The following is a 24,515-nucleotide window of genomic DNA, read 5'->3' as shown; positions in this document are numbered from 1 at the left end:
TGGATCCCGCTGAAGTCCATGGAGTCGATATCTCCAAGGCGGATACTCAAACCTGTTTCTCAACCCTAATTTTTTTTCTTTTTTTTTTTTTTAATTGTTGTTCACCTACAGTGGCCTCCTTTTTCCCGCCACCACTTTCCCCTGCCCCACCCCCCCACCTCCCTCCCTCAATCCTCCCCCGCTGTGGCCTTGTCCCGTGTGTCTGTCACACACGCTCCTGGACTTGACCCCTCCCCTTCCTTTCCCGTCACCTGCCTCCCTCCTTCCCTTACGTCACCGTCGTCGGTTTCTTTTTTCTTTCAATGTTGGTGGTTATAGTTTCCTTGCTTCTTTGTTTTGTCGATTAGGTTCCACTTCAATGGCCCTGTGAACCCTAATATTCTTTTTCCTGGAACTTCAGGTCATTTTATCAGGTTTTTTTCAACTAATCTGAACTCCTCATCTTTCTACCCACAAAATTGTCCTCTAACTTGCAAATACAGTCACTTTGCTTTCTTCTCTACACCGACACTTGTGCTTCGGGTCGTTGTTAGGAAGAGGCATCACATGAATTGGCAGGGAATAATGCAGTTTAACACTTATGGGTTTGTGGGTAGAGATGTATATTTTTATTATTTTTACCAACAATGGCCCATATGTATATTTGTCTTTGGACATTCTTGTCAGGTAAAGGTTATAGAAAAACATTTTTTTTCCAGGAGGTTAGTACCAGAGTGTGTAATGTGCATTCCTTTTTTTTTTTTTATTTTTATTCTCTCCATTGATAGCACTTTACACCTGAAACTGACATAGTCTTATGAACCAATGTTACCTCAATAAATTTAATTAAAAATAAATGTTGATCATATGTAAACGTTTGAAAGGGTTGTTTGTCTTCTAATAAATTATAGGAGTGTATAATATAATATAGTATAATACATACAAAACAATGTAAGAAAATGTAAATAATTCTTGATTGGTATTCATGTCACATGTTTTCTACGATACACATAAGTATCACTTGCGACTCATAGCATTTTGACTGATGTCACTGGTAAATACTTCCATGATCCTGTACTTCAATTGAAATATGTCGCAAACCCTAACACACATTGTCCGCATCTTTCCCATTAATCTTTTTCTTTAGATTGGCTATGGCATAGGTAGCATCTATGTCTATACGGTACAAGTTGCTTATGTAACTTAACAACTAATGTAATTGTTATGTAACATGTTGCACAATATAAGGGTTGATGTAGAAAACCAAGAGGAGTCAGTCGCTCACCTACACATCAGACCCTCATGCGGGCAGGCGTCTCTACTTGAACATGCATGTCTGAGACTTTTCTGAATCAACGTATTAGCAGCGTGTCCACCCCCAGCATTGCTGTCATTTGGGGCCAGGTAACCCTGTTCTGTGGGGGCCTGTCTTAGCCTGCTCAGGCGGCCATAACAAAATCCACAGATGGGGGCCAAAACAACAGAAATTTATTTTCTCACTGCTCTGAGGCAGGGAAGTCCAAGGTCAAAGTCCTGGTTGATTTGGTTCCTGGTAAGAAAGCTCCTCCCAGTTTCCTTGGAGCCCAAGTCAGTAAGTTCACTTTCCTATGTTCTGTTTTAATTTTTTTTTTAGTTTTTGATTTCAGTACTTGTCATAGATATGTCCATATATTAAACCTGACTCACAGATAGTCTTTCTTCCATGCATGTTGGTGGAGAGCGACTTCGCTTGCTTTGTGTTGTTGTTTTTTTTTTAAATCCTCACCTGAGGGTATGTTTACTGATTTTAGAGAGAAAGAAGGGGGAGGGAGGGAGAAAGGAGGGGAGAGAGAGGGAAAGAAACATCAATCAGGTGCCTCTCTTCCATGCCCTGACTGGGGATTGAACCCCAAACCCACACATGTGCCCTGACTGGGGTGTTCGAACCTGCAACCTTTTGGTGCACAAGACAATGCTCCAACCCACTGAGTAACCCAGCCAGGATGCTGCTTCTTTTATAAGGCCACCAATCCTGCCAAATTAGGACCCCACCTTTATGACCTTGTCTAACCTCCTCTTATAACCTCGTTTTATGCCCTAAAAGTCTTATCTCCCATTATAGTCACGGTGGGGGCACGGGCTTCAACCTACGCGTTTGGGGTTGTGGGAACAGACACAATTCAGTCCACAGCAATGACCTTCCTGGGCATTGTCTGATGTCAAGCAGCTTCTGTGGCTTCTGCCCACTACACACCAGGAGCAGCACCCCCAACCGTGACAACCAAAAATATCTCTGGACATTTCCAAGTGTCCCCTTGGGGACAAAAATCAGCGCCAGATAACCATGGGCTTAGGAAGACATGAACCCGGGCTTAGGGTGGCAGAAACCGTGGCAGGGGAGGGGCCTGCGTGTGGGAGCCACTGGGTGAGGAAGTCGCGGCTGTGCTAGGAAGGGGTGGCATGTGAAGCAGCTGCAGCCGCCAGAACACCCACCCCCAGGCAGAGGACAGCGGGCGCAGCGCCTGCGGTGGGTGCGGCCTTGAGGGAAGGGCAGGAGGCCCCGTGTGGCTGGCGCGGGTGCAGAGGGGGCTCGGGAGAAGCGCCCGGGAGAGGTGAGTGGAGAGGTCAGCAGGGCCAGGCCTTTGTGTTGAAAATGTTTTGTTTGTCGAACACCTCAATCCGTCTGTCTTGTCCGGCTACTGCTTCTCCTGGGCGTGGAACCTAGTGGAGAGCTCTCTAAAAAGCCGGGGTGTCTCGCGCTCAGCTGCGTTTGCAGAATTGCCCTGGACTGGCAACCCTGCTTTTCCCTGGATGGAGCCGTGGAAGGTGGTTATTCGTTTCTGGCAAAGAATCATCTAAGCCAGGGTCTCCCGACCTCAGTCAGCACTGTCGAAATCTGGGGCAGGTAGTTCTTTGCTGAAGGGGGGAGGGGCTGTACTGTGTGCACTGTGGGATGTTTAGCAGCAGCATCCCTGTCCTCTACCCATCAGATGCCAGTAGGGGGCGCTCTCCCAGTTGTGCCAAAGAAAGATGTCTCTAGACATTGAGTTGAGGAGTGCGGGGAGAGATAGGAACCCCCCTACCCCCGCCAGTTGAGAACCACTGGGCTAGACAGAAACCCAAGAGGCTGGCCTGGGTTCCAGAGCAGTATCCAGGCAAGCGCTGAGCGAGACCCCGACAGCCTGAAAGGCGGGATGGGAGGTTGAGCACAGAATCTACTGGTCCCCACTTTGTCCTGATGGAATGTTCCACCTCGTGTCTCCCACCCCCGTTGGTCTACCATGGACTGTCCCACCTCTGGCTCGCCACACACACACTCCCCCGACCGGGTCTATGATGGAACGTTCTGTTCCCGAAGGACCCAGATGTGACACGGGTGTCCCCACCGACCGGACCTCTCGTTGGGAATCTGGAATCGGGGCGAGCTGGAAGCGAACGGCCAGTATTCCCGGGAAGAACCCTCTCGCCCTGAATCTCCCCGGATTCAGCTCCACGTGCGGTTCTCCGTCCTGAGACTTTCAGACACGTGAGCTTAGGGCCCCACAGCTGCCTCCACCACCGGCTGGTACTGAAGAGGAGTGTTCAATAACGAAGAGGTTGGGAGACGGCCTCCCTTCCCCTCCGCCCGATCTCCAAATCCAGAGGGATCCGCCCAAAATCCAGAGCCTCCCTCCTTCCTGGGCCTCGCGCGCGCCTGCAGGTGCCCTGCGGCGCGCCAGGCTCGGCGGGGTGGAGGCGTCGCGGGGCGGACCGGCCGCTGCCGCGGAGCTGAGCGCCGGAGGCCTGCGCGCCGGGAGGGCAGGCGGAGCTACAGGCTGTGGGGCGCGGGCCTCCCTGACTGGGGAGGCTGCGGTTGTTCACCCTGCTGTCCAGAGAGAAGGAAGAAGAACCTCTTCTCCCCTGTCTGCAGCTGCGCAGAGGGAGCCCCAGGGAGGCGAGGACCCTGAGGACATCCCACCGGACTGGAAGCCGCGCCTGCTCGCAGCCGTGGGGTTTCCACCCTGGCAAGGATGGAATCGATGGGGGGAAGCGAGCGGAAAATACTTGGGCGGGCCAGCGGCGCTTTCGCTCCAGGAGAGCCGGAGAGGGTTATTAACGCGCGAGGCCACCCGTTAATCCAGTGCGTGCGTTTGCGCCTGTGGTGTGGCAGAGAGTCTGGTGCAGGGAACCGTGGACCGGGACAAAACAAAGGGACCTTGAGCCCGGCCCTGGCCACCAGGAATGCGGAGGCTGACCGATGGCGTCGCAGAAACACCCAGAAACAAACACCGCCACTTCCCTGGCTTTGAGGTCCTTATCAGAGACGGCGGGCCATCCTGTTCCAGGAACCAGCCGTAAAGATGCCCCCAGAAGGACTCAGACTCCAAAGACCACGCATCATCAGAACCTGCCCCCGCCCCGCACCCCCTTCCCGTCCTCCCTTCCGGCGCGTCCCCTGTAGGAGCTTGTTCCTGACAAGCCTGAGGGAAGCGGGGTGTCGGGCCTCTTACCCCCGCCCCGCTTCTCGGGTCGCCGGCGTCTGAGAGTAACGGAGGCGCACGTGCAATCCAATCCCTGCCTCTTGTTTTTTGGCTGAGCGGTGACCTCCGGTTTCGGAATGAGCCTGCGCTGCGGCCGCTGTCGCGCGTGTTGTGGGGTGGAGAGCCGAGCCGTGGTCTCTGTGCGCTAAAATCTAGTAGCACAATCGGTTGTCAACGGCAAAATCCAAAACGGTCAAGGTAAGGAAGCCGATGTGGTTTGCAGGGGTGGGCGGAGGGGGGACTGCCGAGTGATTGCTTAATGGGCAGAGGGTTTCTTTTTTTGGGGGGTGGGGGAAGGGAGGGTGGTGAAAATGTTCTGGAAACTAGACAGGGGTGATGGTTGCACAACATTGTGAATATTCGACATGCTGCTGAGTTGTACACTTTTTTAGATTTTATTTATTTTTAGAGGGGAAAGGAGGGAGAAAGACAGGGAGACAAACATCAATGTGTGGTTGCCTCTCACACGTCCACCCCCCCCCCCAGGGACCTGGCCCACAACCCAGGCGTGTGTCCTGACCAGGAATTGAACCAGCAGCCCTTTGGTTCGCAGGTTGGCATTCAATCCCCCGAGCCACATCAGCCCGGGTAAATTGTACACTTTGCAATGATTAAAACAGTACTTTGATGTTCTGTGTATTTTGCCACATTAAAAAAAGTGTCTCCCATCCCAGGTCAGGTCTCCTTCCATCATCATTTATCTCCCTTCTCCCTCCTACCTGGAGACTGTTACGCTAAGTGAAACAAGCCAGTCAATGGAAGACAAATACCATGGGATCTCACTTCTGTGTGGAATCTAATGAAGAAAATTAACTGACGAATCATACAGAAAGAGGCATGGACACATGGAACAGACAGCTGTCGGGGGGAGGGGGAGGGGGGTCTGGATGAGAGAAGGGGAAGGGACCAGCCAAAGAACGTACACGCATGACCCACAGACACGGACAACCGTGTGGTGCTGGCCGGAGGCACAGGGGAGGGGCAAGGGCAGGGGGAAGATGGCCAAAGGTGGGGGCAGTGGGAATGGGGACATCTGGAACAGTGTCAAAAATAAGAAAAAAATAAATTAAAAAATAATAAATAAAGACCAGTTGAGGGGGGAGCTTACCAAGTCTTGCATTAGAATATCGTAAAACGGATAAGAAAACCACAAACCACACTGATCCCCTAGCTTCCTGGGGCCGCCATTAAGTTAGGCCAGGAAATGCCTGAGGTAGGGCAAGAACGCCAGGGGGCAAAAATCAACAATCATCGATAAACTTGGGGCCTACGAAGAAATGCAGCGCCAGACATAATGCTTTGCTTTTTATTACCCTGTATCCTCGTGAAAGAAAACAGACATTTGACATAAAGTGGGGATGTGACTGGTGCAGAATCTGCCGTAAACCAGACAAGCGTACGCCAGTGCTCAGTTCTCTCTTTTGACCCAGTAATTAATATGTGACTGTTTGGTCTTTATCAGTGAGATGTGGGAGAGACAGGTAACTGACAAGGGCCTTATCTCAGGGTGTCCAGAAAAGGAAGTTGTCATACGAGGATCTGGCCGCCTTGGCATTCTGACAGTCGACCCTCAGCGTGGGGTTGCTGTCTTTCAGTGCCTGCAGCAGCTCCTGGATCTCCCCGCTGGATTCATCCATCTTCAGCCTGAGGGTCTTCAAGGGACTGCGACTTTGTTGCAAGGCTTCCAAGAGCACCGTGATTCCACTCGGCCCCAGCGAGTTCTGGTCCAGGTCCAGGGCCTCCAGCTTCTGGTTGCTGGCAAGAGCAGAGGCAAGGGTCTGACAACAGAAAGGCGCGATGGAACAGCCACAGAGCCTGTTGAGAAAGAGAACAGGTGCCAAATCACCGGCCGAACAAATCCTTCTGCAGAACCTACCAGGTGTCAGCCACGCCCTGACTTGCTGGGGACCTAGGAGTGAAGAAGTCCGGGGAAAAAAAATTTTAAATCCTTACTCATGGATATGTTTATTGCTTTTAGAGAGAGAAGAAGGAAGGGAGAGAGACAGGTAAGCAGAATTGATGTGAGAGATAAACATCAACCAGTTGCCCTCCATACGTGCTCCAACTGGGGATCAAACCTGCAACCTTTTGGTTTGCAGGCTGGTATGCAATCCCCTGAGCCACACCAGCCAGGACTCCAAAACACTTTTAAAAGGAGTTTTAAAAGTACCTACCCCAGGCATTTTAGGTTGCAATCTGGCTTCTTCAAAGCCTCACAGAGAAACCACAATCCTGTAGCGATGGGATTGAGACCCAGGTCCAAGTGCGTCAAGCTGGAGCCTCCCTGGAGAAGCTTTGCGATGTGTTTGCAGCCACGTCTGGTTATGCTGCACTGGTACAACCTACCAAGACAGTCGTGGGAAGAGAAGCCTGGTATCCACCTGTGACACATCCCTGGTGAAGTGGCTGCTACTCCCCATACCACGTAGCTTCTCCCTTGACCCACCCACTCTCAGACAGGCTTATACATACACACACATGGAAGGATGGTTACATTATGTCCACCTGCCCAGGTGGTTGGGGGGGGGGGCCTGGCCTTTAACTGCCACCTTTTATTATGAATACACACACACAGACACACGCACACGCACACGCACACGCACACAGCCCACGGGGACTCACACCAGGGTCTGCAGCTGACAGTCGGGGTAACTCAAGCCCTCGCACAGCAGCTGCACCCCACCATCCCCAAGGTTGTTCTTGGCCAAGCACAGCTGTGTCAGCCTCTGGTTGACAATCAGAGCAGAAGAGAGCTCCTTGCAACAGGCTCCCGTAAGGTGACAGTTTTCCAACCTGCAAAGACATCACACCCAGGGAAGGATGGTGAGAACACTCCAAAGTCCAACCTCCTCAACTGACAGCTCTTCTTGTTAACTCCCCGCCCGCCTTATCTTGCAGCGTGAAGGACCAGCAATGAGAGAAGGGCAAGCAAAAGCTATGCTTCATCTACCTCGACCGAAAATGGAAACCAGAGGTTGTCGTCTGCCTCAGTAGGAGGCCCTTCACAGGTTTCCCTGACAACCTGCTATCGCCACAGTTCTCGGTGGGACCCCGAATGAAGATGGAGATGGTCCACGGAAGAGAGACTTACGACAACTTCTGCAGGAAACACTTCGGATGTCTCAGCGTGTCACACAGCAACTTGACACCCTCATCCCAGAGCTCACTGGCGGTGAGGTCCAGAAACTGCAGGGACTGGTTGACTTTGAGAGCCAAGGAGAAATCATCCCACTGCGGAAGGATGTCAGAACAAGACCCCAACCTGTGGGATACGTGGGAGCCAGTCACTCTCCTGGGAGGACAGGGAGACCCTATCAGCTTATGACACTTCCCTGAAGAGTGTATCCTTGATCTTCATTGCGTTCTACTCCAATAGGTATGCAACCCCCACCTGAATTGTTGGAGACAGTTGATCTCCTTTGCACCTTCAAGTATCCCCAGAGCCATTCGATCAACATCCAACCTCGTCTCAAATCTGTAATAGGGTTCGGTGTGAAGTTTCAACAACATTTTTTATTTGTTAATCCTCACCTGAGGATAAGTATTTTTTGTATTGATTTTAGAGATAGAGGAAGAGAAAGAGAAACATTGAAGTGAGAGAGAAGCATCACTTCGTTGCCTCCCATTCGCGCCCTGACCCAAGATCAAAACCACACCTAGGTACGTGCCCTGATCAGGAATTGAACCTGCAACCTTTTGGTGTATAGGATGACACTCCAACCGAGTCACCCAGCCATGGCACCTGCTCTTTTTCATGTCTCATTTTTTAATATGATCACATCCCCTGCCTGAGACTGTCCTAATCTCACGTAGGTCTAGATACAAGATTCTATTGAGGGAAACTGATGCCTGATACTCAAAAAAATGCAATTTCATAAGTTATTAGGGAATACGCAAATTTAAACAAGGAGATCCAGCCCTGACTGGGTGACTCAGTTGGTTGGAGTGTTGTCCTGTGTGCCAAAAAGTGGCAGGTTCCATTCCCGGTTCGGGCATATACATGGGTTGCGGGTTCAATCCCCACCCCAGGTGTGTATGAGAGGCAACCAATGTTTCTCTCTCGCATTGATGTTTACAAATCCTCAGGTGAGAATTTTAAAAAAGGAGCTACAGTTTGACCCCTAGGCAGCCAGGTCCAAAAGTCCTTGCGTTTATGTGTTGCAAGGATAAGGAGAATTGGGAACTCCTTCTGTGGACAGGACACGAATGGGACACCGCTCTTTTGGAGGCCATTGAGACAATCCGTTAATCCATTCTGTTAGGCTCTGAAACCCGGCTACTCTTACCGACAGAGATCAGAGTTTTGGACTTGAGGACAAGCTTATTGTCTGATCATGGTTCTGCCTCTTACCATGTTCAAAATCTTTGCAAGTTATTTAAACTTTGTCCTATTTCCCCCAGTTGTACTTTGGGGAGCAATGATACCTCTATGTCAAGCAAATGAAGAATAGATTCCCTCTATATCCTGCATCCAGTAGAATGTATGTCACAGGTAAAATTGGAGTGCTCAAATTAGTACCTTTTTTCCCTTGGAGCTTAACCTATAGTAAGTACTTTATGCATTTATGTACATAGTTGGAGTACAAGGTGGAATTTAAAATGTGTCAAATTATGTGAACATAAATTGAAGATTCTGTATCAGCCATTTGCTATTTTGAAGTATCTTTTAGACACATCATTTATCAGCCGTTTTTCCAATTAAATGAAAAGAGCACCATCATAAGTTATCAATAACAGTAAGAGCTACCATTTGTGCCTTACACAGGGACTTTTTGGGTAGGGACTGGTGGCTCCCTACCCAAAGCAGTTCACATCTCACACAACATTCAATTCTCAAAATCCCACTTGATGGAAAAAAGAGATCATATAGATCATACATATCCGAGCAAGGATTTGAGTCCATTTCCAAATTCAAAACCCCACGCTGCCAGCGAGCACCTCAGGTTGCTACGCAGCTGAGCCAGTGGCGGGGCCGGGGGGCGGAGGGGGGTCAGAGCATTTGTTATGAGCATTCACTGAGACAGCGGGAGTACCTCAAACCAGGGAGCATCTCAAACCAGGGAGCCACCAGGAACCAGGACCCTCGATGCTCTACGGGGTCCCTGAGTGGCCACTTTAGGTCAACGGCTGCTCTGAATCACAGCACAAAGGCAACCTGCCTCCCGAAATACCACATCCCTACCCTCGAGGCTGACACAAAATCCTGGGTGTTTCTCCGCATTCAGGACTCGTGATTCCACGCAGCAGACAAGCTGGCTGGAGAGCGCATGGAGGCAGAAACCGCGTCCCGGTTCCACTGCAGAACACGCTCCCCCATGTGGCAGGATGCAACTTCAGTTCAGAGCGGTGCCGACTGTGCGTTGCCCACCCAGGGCACAGCAGTGACATGAACTCTACCTGAGATACTGCAGGTTGCATGTCCTGTGCTTCAGGGCCTCACACAACAGCAAGAGGAGCATTGTGTCACCGTGGGCACCGCCTTCCAGGGTCAGGTGGGTCAGGGTCTTCTTACCAATGAAGGCCAGACAGAAGTCCCGATACGCATCCACGGGGGAGACGTTCTTAATCCTAGGAAACAGGGAAGGAGGGAGGGATCCCACCTTGGGCGCCGAAGGGGCTGGGGCCCTGGACGCCTGGTGAGATGAGACGTGGCCAGTCAGGATGAAAATGGGGAGGGCGGTCTCCTCTACTGACCTGAAGGACAAGACAATGGACTGACAGATGGAAGAGAGACGAGGGCTATGAATCAAAGAAGTACGTGGTACTGGGGGGCCGAGGGGGCCGGTGAGGAGGGGGTTCGCACACCCTTGTCTGTGCTCATGCTTTTCCCCAGATGAAATGTGTTTTGTATTACATCACTTCCTTCCACATTCAGCTCACAAACGTCTCCTTCAGTGCCGAATAGCTTTTTCTAGTATCAACAAATCACTTCTCCCTATACCCCCGCCGCGCAGTCTCTCTCTTTCTACAAAGCTCTGCTGATGTCGGCTACAGTTAAGGTCTGGATTCTAAGCTAGCAGATAAATCGCAGACTCCTTGATGGTATCGACCAGGCGGTGTTTTTATTTCCTTGCCAGCTAGCATGATTGCGGAATTTTAAACGGGATTAAAATAAATTCTAAACCATGTATAACGTGGCTTTTCTCTAGTCAAACTCTGGGCTTCAAGATTGGCAAAAAACTACACGCCTATCCATAATTACTGGGACTGTAAATGGATTAAATGCTCCGATCAAAAGACATGGGGTAACCGAATGGATAAGAAAGCAAGACCCAAGTGTCCTTTGACAGATGAGTGGGTAAAGAAGATGTCATACATATATAATGGAATATTACTCAGCCATAAAAAAAAAATCATGAAATCTTACCATTTGCGACAGATGGGCAGACCTAGAGGGTATTATGCTAAGGGAAGTAAGTCAGGCAGAGAAAGACAAATACCATATGATTTCACTTATATGTGGGCTCTAAAAGACAAAATAAATGAACAAAGCAGAGACCAAAAAAAAAAAAAAAGAAAACTCAGCATTTAAAATAGTGTACACTAGAAATTTATATAATCTTATTAACCAATGCCACCCCAATACATTTAATTTTAAAGAAATGAAGTGTTGACAAGGAGAAAATAAGAATTTCCTAGCACCTGGGGGATGTTACCTTCCATATAAGTGTCCATCAGCCTCGTCTTATACAATAACGGAGACACAGGCTCGGGAATTATCCCGGGTACACAGTAACCAAGGAAAGGACCTTTCTAGGGCCTCTTTTTAAAACACGCTGAATCCACCCTGATCCGAGATACAATCCACGCCCCCATCACTGCCCCTTCTACAACGCTCTTCTTTCAGGTCTTCATGTCCACTTTATTTTTAGAGATTTTGGAACCAGTTTTTAGGCAGTACCTCCACGCCAGGCAGTCCACCCTCCATTTGCGCAATACTTCTCTCCTGAAACCCACAACTGGTCTTACAATTCTCAACCCTTCGTTTTTAGGGAAGGAATAGTCCCTGTGGCTCATCCGAAAGAAGCTTCGAAATTAAATTGTCAGCACAGAGAGAGGCAGAATGAGGGAGACACCACCTGCCCAGAGCCCCTCCTTAAATTGTCCTCAACACTTAATGACACACATTCCAAGTGTCCTCTTTTTTGAATTTGATTTTTTAGAGAGGGAGAGACAGACAGACATTGATTTGTTGTTCCTCTTATTGATGCATTCATTGGCTGATTCTTGTAGGTGCCCTGACTGGAAACTGAACCTGCAACTTTGGCGTATTGAGATGATGTTCTACCCAACTGAGCTGCCCAGCCAGACCCAGAAGGATCTTCTAAGCCTTGTTTTCTGTAATGCCTTATAAACCAGGGCAATGTAAGCCTTGGATGGCCATACAGAACAAGTTGACATGTTTGCTGGCAGCAGTCTCTTTCAGATTTTGTTGCTACCTGTCACCTGACATTAGCAGGTACAATCCATTGTTGTGGGACACAGCTATTGTTACACTTTCAGTGACTTCATGAAGGCTTCTAAGGCACGTTGGTGTAGGGGAAAGTTTTAGCAACTGAGAAAGGGTATCCCTTGAACCTGTGGTGGTTGAAAAGGATGTCCTCCTAGTCACCTGCCCAGGTGGCCCACATGACGATTCACATCTGCTACAGCCTACCTTCCTCACACGCACTTCTCAATCCCAGGCCACACACGAGTTCTAAGTTCGTCATTGCCTCACCAGTGCATTCTCTTTTCTCACTTTCTTCTTTTTTTCCTGCTTATTTTTTTAATTTTTCAATTACAGATGACATTCAGTAGTATATTGGTTTCAGGGGCACAACATAGTGATTAGACTATGATTTATAAATGATTTATGAAGTGGTTTCCCCCAATAAGTCTAGTATCCGCTTGACACCCTACAGAGTTATTCCAACATTACTGACTATTCCCTATGCTGCCCTTTACGTCCCTGTGATTATTCTGTAACTACCAACCTATACTGCCGAGCCCGTCACCTTTTTCACCAGCCCTCCCCGCCCCCTCCCATCTGGCGGCCATCAGTCTGTTCCCTGTATCTATGAGTCTGCTTCTGTTGTCAGCAACAAATTCTTACTCATGCATTGGAATCGTTTCTCCCTAGAATATTTCCCAGAACCCACCCAGGTCTACTTCTGACATGCATGCACCTCCGTTTCCCATGGGCCGAGTTTCAAGCATGCTTCATAGGGGGCGTATGGAAGGACCCAAGTCCTTGGCCAAGTATCATGAAAATGACTTAGTGTCGCACCGTTCAAACGCACCCACTGTGGATGTTTGCAAACACCCAAACTCTTGGCCAGAATTCATAAAAATGACTCAATGTGACATATTATTCTCCCGTTGGACACTTTGAAGAATAGGAACAATTTCATTTCTTTGTATCTTGAGCACCTGGCTGGTCAGAGCCTGGTCAGGTAATAAAATATTACTCCCATTCAAAACACTTGGGGGCAGCCCTGGCCGGGTGGCTCAGTTGGATGCAGCAGCATCCTATACACCAAAAGGTTGCAGGTTCAATCCCCAGCCAGGGCACATAGGGGAGATAACCCATTGATGTTCTCTCTCACATCAATGTTTTCAATGTTTCTCCCCCCCTTCCTCTCTCTCTCTCTCTCTCTCTCTCTCTCTCTCTCTCTCTCTCTCAAATCAATAAACATATCCTCAAGTGAGGATTTAAAAAAAACAGCACCTGGAAAGAGCCTTTGTAAGGTAAGCTTCTACTTACACCACCTTCTGGAGATGACAGGAAGTACGGGTTATCTGCTCACAAAGAATCCTCACGGAGGAGGGGCTCAGGAAGCTTTGACTCACGTCCAGGGAGCTGAGGCTCTTGTTGGAACTGAACACGGAGCAGAGACCAGCCCAGAGATGAAGAGCATGGTGGTCGTGCTGCCACCTGCAAGGAAGGGGCCCAAAAGAGCACCTGTTAGAACTACACGTGGGACTCCCCATATGCAGGTGATCATACGGTATTTGTCTGTCTCTGACAGGCTCATTTCATTGAGCATAATATCCTTCAGGTCCATCCATGCTGTTGCAAAAGGCTAGAGTTCCTCCTTTTATGGCTGCGTAGTATTCCACTGTGTGAACGTACCACAGCTTTTACATCCACTCGTCTGCTGATGAGCTCTTGGGCTGTTTCCAAACCTTGGTGATTGTCAACAATGTTGCTCTGCACAAAAGGGTACCTATGTCCTTTCTGATTGGTGTTTTGGGTTTCTTAGGGTACATTCTCAGACGTGGGATCACTGAGTCAGAAGGCGGTTCCATTTTTAATGTTCTGAGGAAACTCCGTCCTGCCGTCCACAGTGGCTGCACAGTCTGATTCCTACCAACAGCACAAAAGGGCTCCTGTTTTCTCCACAGAATCTAATGAACAGAACCGAGGCAGGAATATGCGGAAGAGACTGACAGCCGGAAGATGGCAGGGGGCGGTGGACTGGATGAAAGATGAGTCAGCAAAAACAAAACAAAACAAAAAAAAAAACAAATACATAACCCATGGATACAGACAACAGTGTGGTGATGGCCAGAGGGAAAGGGGGTGGAGGGGGTGGGGCAAAGGTGCAGAAACAGGGACAGAAAGACACTTGCTTGGGGCGATAAGCCCAGGACGCAGTGTGCAGACGATGTTTTGAGTTGTACCCTTGAAACCCTGGATGGTTTAGTGAACCAATGTCACCCCAATCGATTCAATTTTTTTTGAAAAAGTACACAGGGGAAAAGTACTACAAGTCAGTAGGTTGTCCTGCAAAGGAAACATCAACAACATGAAAAAGCAACCCACAGAAGGGGAGGAAACAGTCACAGATCATACATCTACAAAGAGGCTGATACGTAAAATACATAAAGAACTCGTACAGCTCAATAGGAACACAGCCCGTTGTAAAATGGGCAGAGGACCTGCATAAACATTTTTTTAAAGATGACATCCAGGGGGCCAACAAATCCATGAGAAGGCGGCCAACATTACTAGTTATCTAGGAAATACAAGTCCGGGCCATGAGGGAATCTCACCTCACAGGCGTTAAAATAGCCACTATCAAACAACAAGAGACAACACGCATTGGTGAGAAGGTGGAGAAAAAGGGAACCCTCGTGCACTGTTGACAAGAAGGTAAATCGGTGCAGCCACCGTGGAAAACAGAACGGAGGTTCCTCAAAACGTTAACGGTAGAGCCCGGACCCGCGTGGCTCAGTGGGTTGGGTTTGTCCTGCAAAGTGAAAGGTCACTGGCTCAATTCCCAGTCAGGGCCCAGGCCTGGGTTTCGGGCTCGGTTCCAGTCGGGGCACATATGAGAGGCAACCGATCCATGTTTCCTTCTCATAGTGATGTTTCTCTCCTTCCCTTCCCCTCTCTCTAAAAACCCATAAACATATCCTCAGATGAGGATTTTTTTTTTTTTTTAAATAACCATGGGTAGGGAGGGAACACATGAAATCTTGAGTGTGTCTACAGACTTCCTAAACCCATTCCCCACATGAAAATTATATCACTAAAACAAAAGGAGGTTGATTTCGGAGGGTGTCTACGCATGTCATATTCTAAAGGTGTACCCCTGAAGTTTATATAATGTTATCATTCAATGTTACTGCAATATACTTGACAAAAAAATTAAAGGTCTCAAGGCCCCCGTTCCTAGTCGGAACATCATGGTATCTGTCTTGAACCGTGCGCTGGAGAGAAGAAATTCCAGCACGAATTAAAAACCGACCTTAAACCACACACGGAGCAGGCCACTGTCCCCTCCAACGGAGCGTGGGTGAAGCTAAAGGTGGAAAGGTAGTCGGCTAAGAAAGGAGAGTCCTTACCTCTCCACCCACGAGCCTGACCCTGAGGCGCGGCCGCTCTCCACGAATACCCCCTTGGCCACCTGCAGGGAAACCTTCTGCAAGTGCTGACAATGCTGGAGACAGAATGAGGAGTGCGCAAGGTCCACTTCGTTTCGCAGATGCAGGGACAGTTCCCTGACGTGGGCTGTGGCCTCCTCCACGAGGGACCCCTCCTGAGATTCGTAGAGACAGTGCAGCACCTCCCGCAGGTCCGCGGTCCAGGAGAAGGGCGCCCCCGCGCCGGACAGCGACGCCAGGAGCTCCCGCTTGACCCGCGCGGACACGCGGCAGCCGAAGGTCGCCTCCAGCTCCCTGGCCCTCCGCTCGTTGCAGAGGCCGAACAAGAAGTAGCCCACGGCCGTCAGGTCGGGGTTCCTCAGTCTTGCTTCCCTGGAGAGCAGCGCCCGCAGGTCGCCGAGGTCCGGCGCGCGGCGGCCCGCGTCCTCCCGGCCCTCGCCGTCCAGGACGTAGAACACGGCGGCCAGGAACTGCTGGACGCTCAGGTGCACGAAGGCGTAGCAGCCCTCGCAGTCCGCGTCCTCCTGCACGATGCCCTTGTCCAGGAAAGGCCGGAGCGCGGAGCCCTTGAGGCCGAGCCTCTCCAGGTCTCCCGCCTGCAGCGCGGACGTCTGCGCCCGCAGGCCCGCGGCAGCCAGGGCGCTGGCGGCCCTCAGCGCGGCCGGCAGGGGCCCGCGGGCGGCCGCGGGCGCGACCTGGCCGCACAGGAAGCGCAGGAAGAGCGCCGTGCCGGTGCGGCAGGCGGCGGCCGGGTCCTCGCCCTGCTCCAGCTGCCGCCGCAGGCACGTGCACACGGCCCAGCACACGGCGGGCGCCGAGCCCAGGCGGAACAGGGCCGGGCTGCTCCTCATGGCCTCGAAGGCGCGCAGGGCCTGCGCCCCCGCCCCGAAGTGCTTCAGGAAATACTGCCGCCGGCCCAGCTCCGAGAGCCCCTCCACCTCGAGGAGGACCGGCTGCTCAGCCAGGAGCCGCAGCTCCCTCAGCGCGCCCGGCCGCGTGGTGACCAGCAAGGTGGCCTTGGGCAGCAGCTTTCTCTTCAGCAAGCTGCCCAGCAGCACGGGCACCGGCTTCTGCTTCTTCCAGTCGCCACAGATGTCGTGGATGAGCGACCCCGAGGGGACCCGCAGCTCCTCGAAACCGTCGACGACGAACAGGACGTTCTGCGCTTGGGCCAGGACCTCGGCTTCCCGCACCTCGGGCCTGCTCTTGGCTATCAGCTCCGCGAAAGTGCACGTCCCCTGGCGGGTGAGCTCCTTGCAGCTGAGGTAGAAGGCGGACTGCGGCGTCTTGGAGAGGCTGTCCTGCCTCCACTCGAGCATCCACTTCTTGGCCAGCGTGGTTTTGCCCACTCCCGCGGGGCCGTGCAGCACCAGGGTCAGTGGTCGTAGCTGCGCGGGGGTTTTGGGATTCGAGAGCGACGTGAGGCTTTGCCTTCCCTGGGTGATTTTATAGTGAAAGTCATCGCTCTCTCCATGCCAAAATGTATGCTTCCAGATAGAATAAACTTTGTCCACTGTGTTTCTCTCTCTCTCCATTTCACCTGGAATGACATGCAACAGGAGAAGGTTGGAGGGCCCCTGATTACACTTACCTGGAAAATGAGTCATACCAGGAAGAAACAAAGTATCTTGTCCTGTACCACACATCAAACACATGACTGTAAGACAGTGTTTACCCACCTGGGTTCTTTTTTTTTTTTTTTATTCTCGCTTTTAAAGAGAGTAAGGAGGGGGGGGCGGAGAGAGAGAGAGAGAAGAGAAACATTGACTTGTTGTCCCACTTATGTATGCATTTATTGATTGATTCTTGTAGGTGTCCTGACCAGGGATCAAACCCACAACCTTGGCGTATCAGGATGATGCTCTACCCAACCGAGGTACCTGGCCAAGGCCCCACCTGACTTTTCTCACCTCCAAGACCTCTTCTGTCTCCCCTGGCTTCCGGTTATCTATTCTTCACACTTGTGGGCACTCTGTAAAAAGTACCCGAGAATGTATCTTCACCCACGGGGTTATTTCTACTCCCTAGATCAGATACCATTGGAGACAAAGAAAACTTTAAATGGTCTTCAGTCTATCGTATGTTTATTATGTTAAAGAACACATACAATTTTTTAACTGTTTTAAAGAGCACCGTTCAGTGACATTGGAAACTTCCGGAGTGCTGTGCAACCATCATCCCTAACAGATACCTGATCCCCATTAAACACTCGCTTCCCCCTCCCCCGGTCCCTGGCAACCCCCATCTGCTTTCCCTCTCTGCAGTCTGACCTACGGGGGGCGTTCCGCATTTCACACTGCTTGGTTAAATGAACTTCCGATGTCCTAGGGGCTGGAAGTACGTGAACACCATTAGAAGTGACGGAATCAAGTCTACGGCCCAGGGGGAAAGTTTTACATATATGCCAGACTCCTGAGAATAAGTCTAAAATCACATACAAGGTCTCTCCCTGGAGATTTACAAGTTTGTAAATAACATCAAAGAAATTGGCAGTAAATGGAAGAAGGACATCCATGGGTTGGAAGGCTCTGTATGATAATATCAATTCTTTCCAAATTGTTCTACAATTTCCATGGATTTCTGTTCAATATCCCAGCAGGTTTGGGGACTTGATGAGCTAAGCCAAACGTTTATATGCCCTGGCCAGGAGCTCAGTTGGTTGGAGCATCGCCCAGTGCACCAAAAGGTTGTGGGGTCGGTCCCCAGTCCGGGCACATCCCTATGCTGCAGGTTTGATCCCTGGTCAGGTGTAAAACCAGGACCACACACACCAGACTGTCACTTGACCAGTTTTGAGGTCCTTATTGGACCTCTTTACGTGCTCATCTGCACGTAAAGAACTTTCCAACTCCCTCCCCCGTTGATCTCTTTGTTCTGCTTTCCCTCTCTCTCCTTAGAAAACCCCTGCCTGCACTGAGACATTAAGATGGGCTTTGGGACAAGAGTCCCCCATCTTCCCAGGTGGCTGGCACGTGAACGAACCACTTTCCTTTTCACCAGCACCTGTCTCTCAAGTACTGGCTTTCAAAGGAGCAGGCAGCTGAACCTGGGTTCAGTATAAATAACATACATGGATACACACATACGCGTGTAATCACTAATCAGACTGCTAGTATTGATGATGACGATTCATATGTAAAACCAGCTAGAGCTTAGATTTATAGACAAGGTGGGCAAAAGTAGGTTTACAGTTGTGAGGACATAGAACAGTTTATTGTTACATTATTTATTAACTATTGTATTATTTTCCATATGAACAACTGTAAGCCTACTTTTTATTCAATTGCTTGGGCTGACATTATAGAGACTTCAGAAAATAAATAAATGTTACATTAAAATAATAATAAAGACCATATATAAAAACCTACTGCCAACATCATACTCAAGGGGCAAAAACTAAAAGCATTTCCCTTAAGATCTGCAACAAGACTGCGAAGTCCGCTCTCACCACTCTTATTCAACATAGTAAAGGAAGTCCTAGCCACAGCAATCAGATAAGAAATAAAACGCATCCAAATTGGAAAGGAAGTACTTACAGATGACATGATACTATCACAGAGAACCCTAAAGACTTCCCCAAAAAAACTAGAAAATGAAATTGGCAAAGTAACAGGATGCAAAATTAATATTTAGAAATTGGTGGCATTCTTATACATCGATAATGAATGTTCAGAAAGAGAAACTAAGAAAACAATCCCATTTACTATTGCAACAAGAACAATACAGTGTCTACATCAAAAACAATAAATAAGGTACCTAGGAATAAACTGAACCAAGGTGATAAAAGACCTGTACTCAGAAAACTACAGTATATTAAAGGAAGAAACTGAGGAAGAGTTAAATAAGTTGAAGCATATAACATGTTCATAGACTGAAAGAATCAACATCATTAAAATGTCCATACTACCCACAACAATCTATAGGTTCAACACAATTCTTCTGAAATTACGAATGGCATATCTTACAGATACAGAATATTCCAAAAACTTAATTGGAACCAAAAAGAGACCTTGAACAGCCTCAGCAATCTTCAGAGAGAAGAACAAAGTTGAAGGTATCACAATACCTGTTACCAAACTACACTAGAAGCCTATTGTAATCAAAATACCTTGGTATGGGCATAAGAGAGGTATAGATCAGTGGAACAGAACAGAGCCCAGAAATAAACACATACCTTCATGGACAATTAATATTTGACAAAGGAGGCGAGAACATACAATGCAGTAAAGACAGCCTCTTCAAGAAATGATATTGGGAAAACTGAACAGGTACATGCAAGAAAAATAAAACTAGACCACCAACTTACACCATACATAAGGATAAATTCAAAATGGATAAAAGACTTAAATATACATCATGAAACCATAAAAATCCCAGAAGAAAACATGGGCAGTAAAATGTCAGGCATGTCCTGTAGCAATATTTTTGCTGATATGTCTCCTAGGGCAATGGAAATAAAGGAAAAAATAAACAAATGGGGCTACATCAGGCTAAGAAGCTTCTGCACAGCCAAAGAAACCATCAACGAAATGAAAAGGGCACCCACTGTATGGGAGAACATATTTGCTAATGAAACATCTGGTAAGGAGTTAAATTCCAAAATATAAAAAGTACTTCTACACTCAAAATCAAGAAGACAAACAATCCAACTTAAAAATGGGCAAAGGTCCTGAATAGACACTTCTCCAAAGGGGACATATAGATGGCCAATAGGTATATGAAAAAAATATCAACATCATCGATCATCAGAGAAATGCAAATTAAAACCATAATGAGATATCATCTCACACCTGTCAGAATGGCTACCATCAATAAATCAACAAATAACAAGTGCTGGCGAGGACGTGGAGAAAAGGGAACCCTCATGCACTGTTGGTGGGAATGCAGACTGGTGCAGCCCCTGTGGAGAGCAGTGTGGAGTTACCTCAAACAATTAAAGATGGAACCTTTTTTTAAAAAGATTTTTCTTTTATTTTTTAGAGAGAGGGGAAGGGAAGGAGGAAGAGGGAGAGAAACATCAGTTCATGGTCAACCTCCCAATGCTCCCGTTCAGGGACCTGACCTCCGACCCAGGCATGGGCCCTGACTGGGAATCGAACCCGCGACCCTCTGGTTCATAGGCTGGCACTCAATCCACTGAGCCACACCAGCCGGGGCCCAGGGGGCTGCTTCAACGAACCCTCCCGGTGGTAAGGATGCGTGCTGGTCTCAGGGCCACAGGCAAAGGGAAGTGAAAGGCCTACGTTTCCACAGCACAGGTTCTCACATTTAACTCAAGAAGGTGAGCTCTGCAGACCGAGAGTTGCCAGAGGGGAATTGGAGTGAAAAGGGGGCAGCAATTAAGAAGAACAAGTTGGTGGTTACAAAATAGTCACAGGGATGTAAAGTACAGCATAAGGGATCTAGTCCGTAATATTGTAATAACTGCGTATAGTGTCAGGTGGGGATTGGAAATACTGGGGCCGGGGGGACGACCACTTTGTAAAGTATATGATTGTCTAATCACACTATTCTGTACACCTGAAGCTAATACAAAACAATGGTGGATGCAAACTGCAATTGAAAAATAAAATTTAAGAAAAAAAGAACCTGTGCTCTCAATCATGGATACACAACCTCACCCAATTAAATAAAAACAAATTAAAATCTTTATGTTCTCAGGCAACAGTAAGCACGAGTCACAAGATGAAATACAACTGCTTAATAAAAACAGAAGGGAGCTTACTGTATTTTGCCATGTATAATGCATACCTTTTTGCCCAAATTTTTGAAGGAAAAAGGAGGATGAGGAACGGGTAGTACTCATTCCATATCTGTATAAATGTTTTTGAATTATTTTATTTATGCTTATGCATTAAAAGTGTAACTCTAGACAGCAATAACAACATCCGTATGCAAAAGAATGCCCTGGAATACAATAATTGGTTTTGTTTCTAAATATAAATATTGAATTAAAAAATTAAAACAGAAGATTTTTCTCCTGAAAGTTTGGGCCAAAAACATGCGTGCCTATTATGTGCAGGAACACACTGTACATGGCAAAATACAGTACATCTGTTCAGAAGAATGGGTCATGAAAAATGTCTCAAAACACAATGGATAATAAGGACTCTTGGCAGTTACGAAATATTTAATGCTCATGCTAAAATGCCAAGTCAGAAGAGAACAAACAACATCAAGTTACACACTCTCAGTGTGCCCATGGGAGCAAGTCCTCCACCCCCTGAAATGGAAAAGTAGTAAAAACATATAAACCCAAGGAACCCAAAGACTGTGCTTGAGCGTCAGTCAATGTTATGGATGATTTTGGCCCCGATATTGTCCTTTATTAAATGCGATCAGCATGCACGCGGTCTTCAGAGGGGAAAAAATGTACAAGGGAGACTGGGTAACCCACATCTTAAAGAATTGTCAGAAGGGGGAGGGAACCTGTCTGTCTCGTTTTTCAGTTAGGATGGAAGCAAGCCTTGCGGGGAAGGCGGTGAGGGTTTGGCGCTGGGAGCTAGACTTGAGTGAACCAAAAAACACAGGAGTAGTGACGACTTGGAGGCTCCTAGAAACCCCAATGCGAGAGTCAGAACCTAGGTTCCAGCGAAGTGAGCTCACAAGGTGAAGAGAGGGGCAAGGTCCTGACAAGCAGTGACCAATAGGAGGGGAAAATGAGGGCTGATGGAATTTTCTATGCGACGATGAGGGAGAAGGCTTGTCCCTGCAGACAGGACACATAGAAAAGTACCGTGGGAAGCAGGCAGTCAAGTCGGCCTGAAGTCGCCGCCTCTCCACAGTGCTGCTTACAGATAGATAGTTTGATCCTTGCGGGATTCAAAGGGAACCAGCCAGGATGGGAGTTAGCCCCCACGGAGACCTGCTCACTCTCTAGCCAGGGAGCCCCGGACAGCTAAACACTAGGTATTAGAAGCACGCGGTGCGCAAAGGCGGTGCGCAAAGGCGGTGCGCAAAGGCGGTGCGCAAAGGCGGTGCGCAAAGGCGGTGCGCAAAGGCGGTGCGCAAAGGCGGTGCGCAAAGGCGGTGCGCAAAGGCGGTGCGCAAAGGCGGTGCGCAAAGGCGGTGCGCAAAGGCGGTGCGCAAAGGCGGTGCGCAAAGGCGGTGCGCAAAGGCGGTGCGCAAAGGCGGTGCGCAAAGGCCCTCGGGGAGAAATGGGGCGGACTCAGAGGAGGAAGCCAGAGACAAAATTCTGGTTTCCTACAACGGTGTGGAGGAAGACTGTGCTCTTCTGAGAACCCCCGCTGACCCCGCTCGGGTACCAGTGGGTCATAAATCATTTACACCCAGTTTCCACCGACACAAGCGGCCGCCTGATTCGCCGGCAGCCCCACGTGGAACCACCCAATGGCAGAGTGCAGAGGCAATTGCTTACTGACCGTATTTTGCCACGTATAATGCGCAGTATTTTTGCCCAAATTTTTCAGGGAAAGATAAGGACATGCATTCTACATGAGGAGTAGTACCTGAAATACCTTGTATCTGTTATGTTTTGCCATTCTTTGTTACAACAAATTCCTTATAGTATGTTCAAAAATAAATGTTAAAATTCCTTTATAATGGGAAAAATATGTACCTAAATATAAATAGAATTTTAAAATTAAAACAAAAAATTTTTTAAATTTTTTTTTTCCTGAAAGTTGGGGCCAAAAATGTGGATGTGCAGTTTACACAGGAGAACATTGTGCACAGCAAAATATGGTAAGTCATTCTCTCTGCTCTTTCCGAGGTGAAACAGGCTTGTTCCCACCCAGAACGAATGGGCATGGAAGAAAAGAGGGTTATGAGTGGGTACAGTCGCGGGCAGATAAGGGCGGGACCTGAGAGGGAGGCTGGGGAAATGACTAGCAAGCAGTGAGCGGATGATGGGACCGGGTGGATAGTTTTACCTGGGAGAGGAGGAAGAGCCATTTTTTACGTCAAATAGGTCTGAGTGAGGACAGGTGAAGCCCAGAGCGGAGAAATTTAGGAGCTGAGCAGAATGAGCCTGAGAGGCTCTGTGGCCGTGGGGAAATAAAAATAGAGGCGCCTGCTCTACTGTGCACCTGAAACTAATATCAAAGTATATTGAGCCCTGGCCTGCAAGGTCGCAGGCTCGATCCCTGGTCAGGGCACATACAAGAAGCAACCAATGAATGCATCAGTAAGTGGAACAATAAATCGCTGTTTCTCTCCCCTGCCCCTCAAATCAATAAATTTTAAAAATTAAAATAATATTGACTACCAACTGTAATAGATAGATAAAAAGTCATCTGTGCTATACCAAAAAAAAAAATTGAAATGAAGGTGCCTGCTGGAAAGATCTGTTGTGCTATAGCCTGGAATGACAGAATTGTTACAAACGCCGCATGTTTCTTTAGCAACAGGGCCTGGATACTCTGTCACCATAGGTTACCGGGAATACAAAACTAAATGCCGTGATGACATCCCTCCCCTGGAGCCTGCATTTCTGTGACTTTTGCATCCGTCTTGCGGTACTCAGGAGGGATGCCACCCCCACCGGTGGACGGCAGATGGAAGCTGAACATCTGGCACCATGCGAAAGGGTGACTAGGATATGAGGACACCGCAGAGGAGCAGGAGGAGGCTCTTTGGAGCCACGGGAATGTTCTGAAATTGGACTGTGGTGGTAGATGCACAACTCTGTAAGTCTACTAAACATCATGGCATGCGTCAAAAGGGCAGATTTTATGAGATGGAACAGGACCTCCGTCGAACACTTAAAAAGTAACATTAGAAATAAAAATGGCGCGTGGCATCCTGGACAGCTGACTCCTCTCCATCTGTTCTCTCGTCCTTGCAAAAGAGAGCTCAGCCTGAGGACCTCAAACATCCTTCTAAAAGCCTCACAGCGAGCGTTCAAGCTTGCCACGCTGTGTGTGGTAGAGGCTAAACCTGTCGTTGCTGTTTACTGAAAGGATGAGACAGAGAAAGAGCTGCTAGGGCTGGTACTCACCTACCTGAGGCTGGGGCTTCCTTGCAGCCTGAGGGGATCCCAGCCACCGAGTTCTCCAATAAGAGGCATTCTTCTGCCGGCCCACGCGTCATGATTGGCCTGTGGGACCACCATGGGAGCCGATCTTCCTGCCCTGGGAGAGGGGGCGGGGAATAACCCCACTATGATCACCAATGGGTGCCTCTCGACTTTCCAAATGAGCCTCA

The 24,515-nt window shown here is 48.8% G+C and overlaps 1 protein-coding gene across 1 annotated transcript; it reads right to left on the bottom strand.

The window, feature by feature from the left end:
• Positions 1 to 5,980: 5,980 nt before the first annotated feature.
• On the bottom strand, positions 5,981 to 24,401 carry LOC129082460 (NACHT, LRR and PYD domains-containing protein 2-like). Its single transcript, XM_054588155.1, has 8 exons — positions 24,314 to 24,401; positions 15,312 to 16,890; positions 13,225 to 13,395; positions 9,876 to 10,046; positions 7,570 to 7,740; positions 7,101 to 7,271; positions 6,653 to 6,820; positions 5,981 to 6,293 (listed from the first exon to the last, which is right to left on the bottom strand). The coding sequence occupies exons 1-8, from the start codon at positions 24,399 to 24,401 to the stop codon at positions 5,981 to 5,983; spliced, it is 2,832 nt and encodes a 943-aa protein (XP_054444130.1).
• Positions 24,402 to 24,515: the final 114 nt, after the last annotated feature.

The sequence above is a fragment of the Pteronotus mesoamericanus genome, unplaced genomic scaffold, assembly GCF_021234165.1.
Source record: "Pteronotus mesoamericanus isolate MK-2021 breed Mesoamerican mustached bat unplaced genomic scaffold, CSHL_Meso_final scaffold_128, whole genome shotgun sequence".
Classification (NCBI taxonomy): domain Eukaryota; kingdom Metazoa; phylum Chordata; class Mammalia; order Chiroptera; family Mormoopidae; genus Pteronotus; species Pteronotus mesoamericanus.
This window is presented reverse-complemented; position numbering and strand designations above follow the sequence as displayed.

Coding starts and splice junctions, on each gene's coding strand:
- LOC129082460 (XM_054588155.1), bottom strand. CDS start 24,401: ATGACGCGTGGGCCGGCAGAAGAATGCCTCTTATTGGAGAACTCGGTG. Junction 10,047..13,224: donor TGTCATCTCCAGAAGGTGGT/GTAAGTAGAAGC, acceptor CCTGTTTCCTAG/GATTAAGAACGTCTCCCCCG. Junction 6,294..6,652: donor TGCAACCTAAAATGCCTGGG/GTAGGTACTTTT, acceptor CTTTCTCAACAG/GCTCTGTGGCTGTTCCATCG.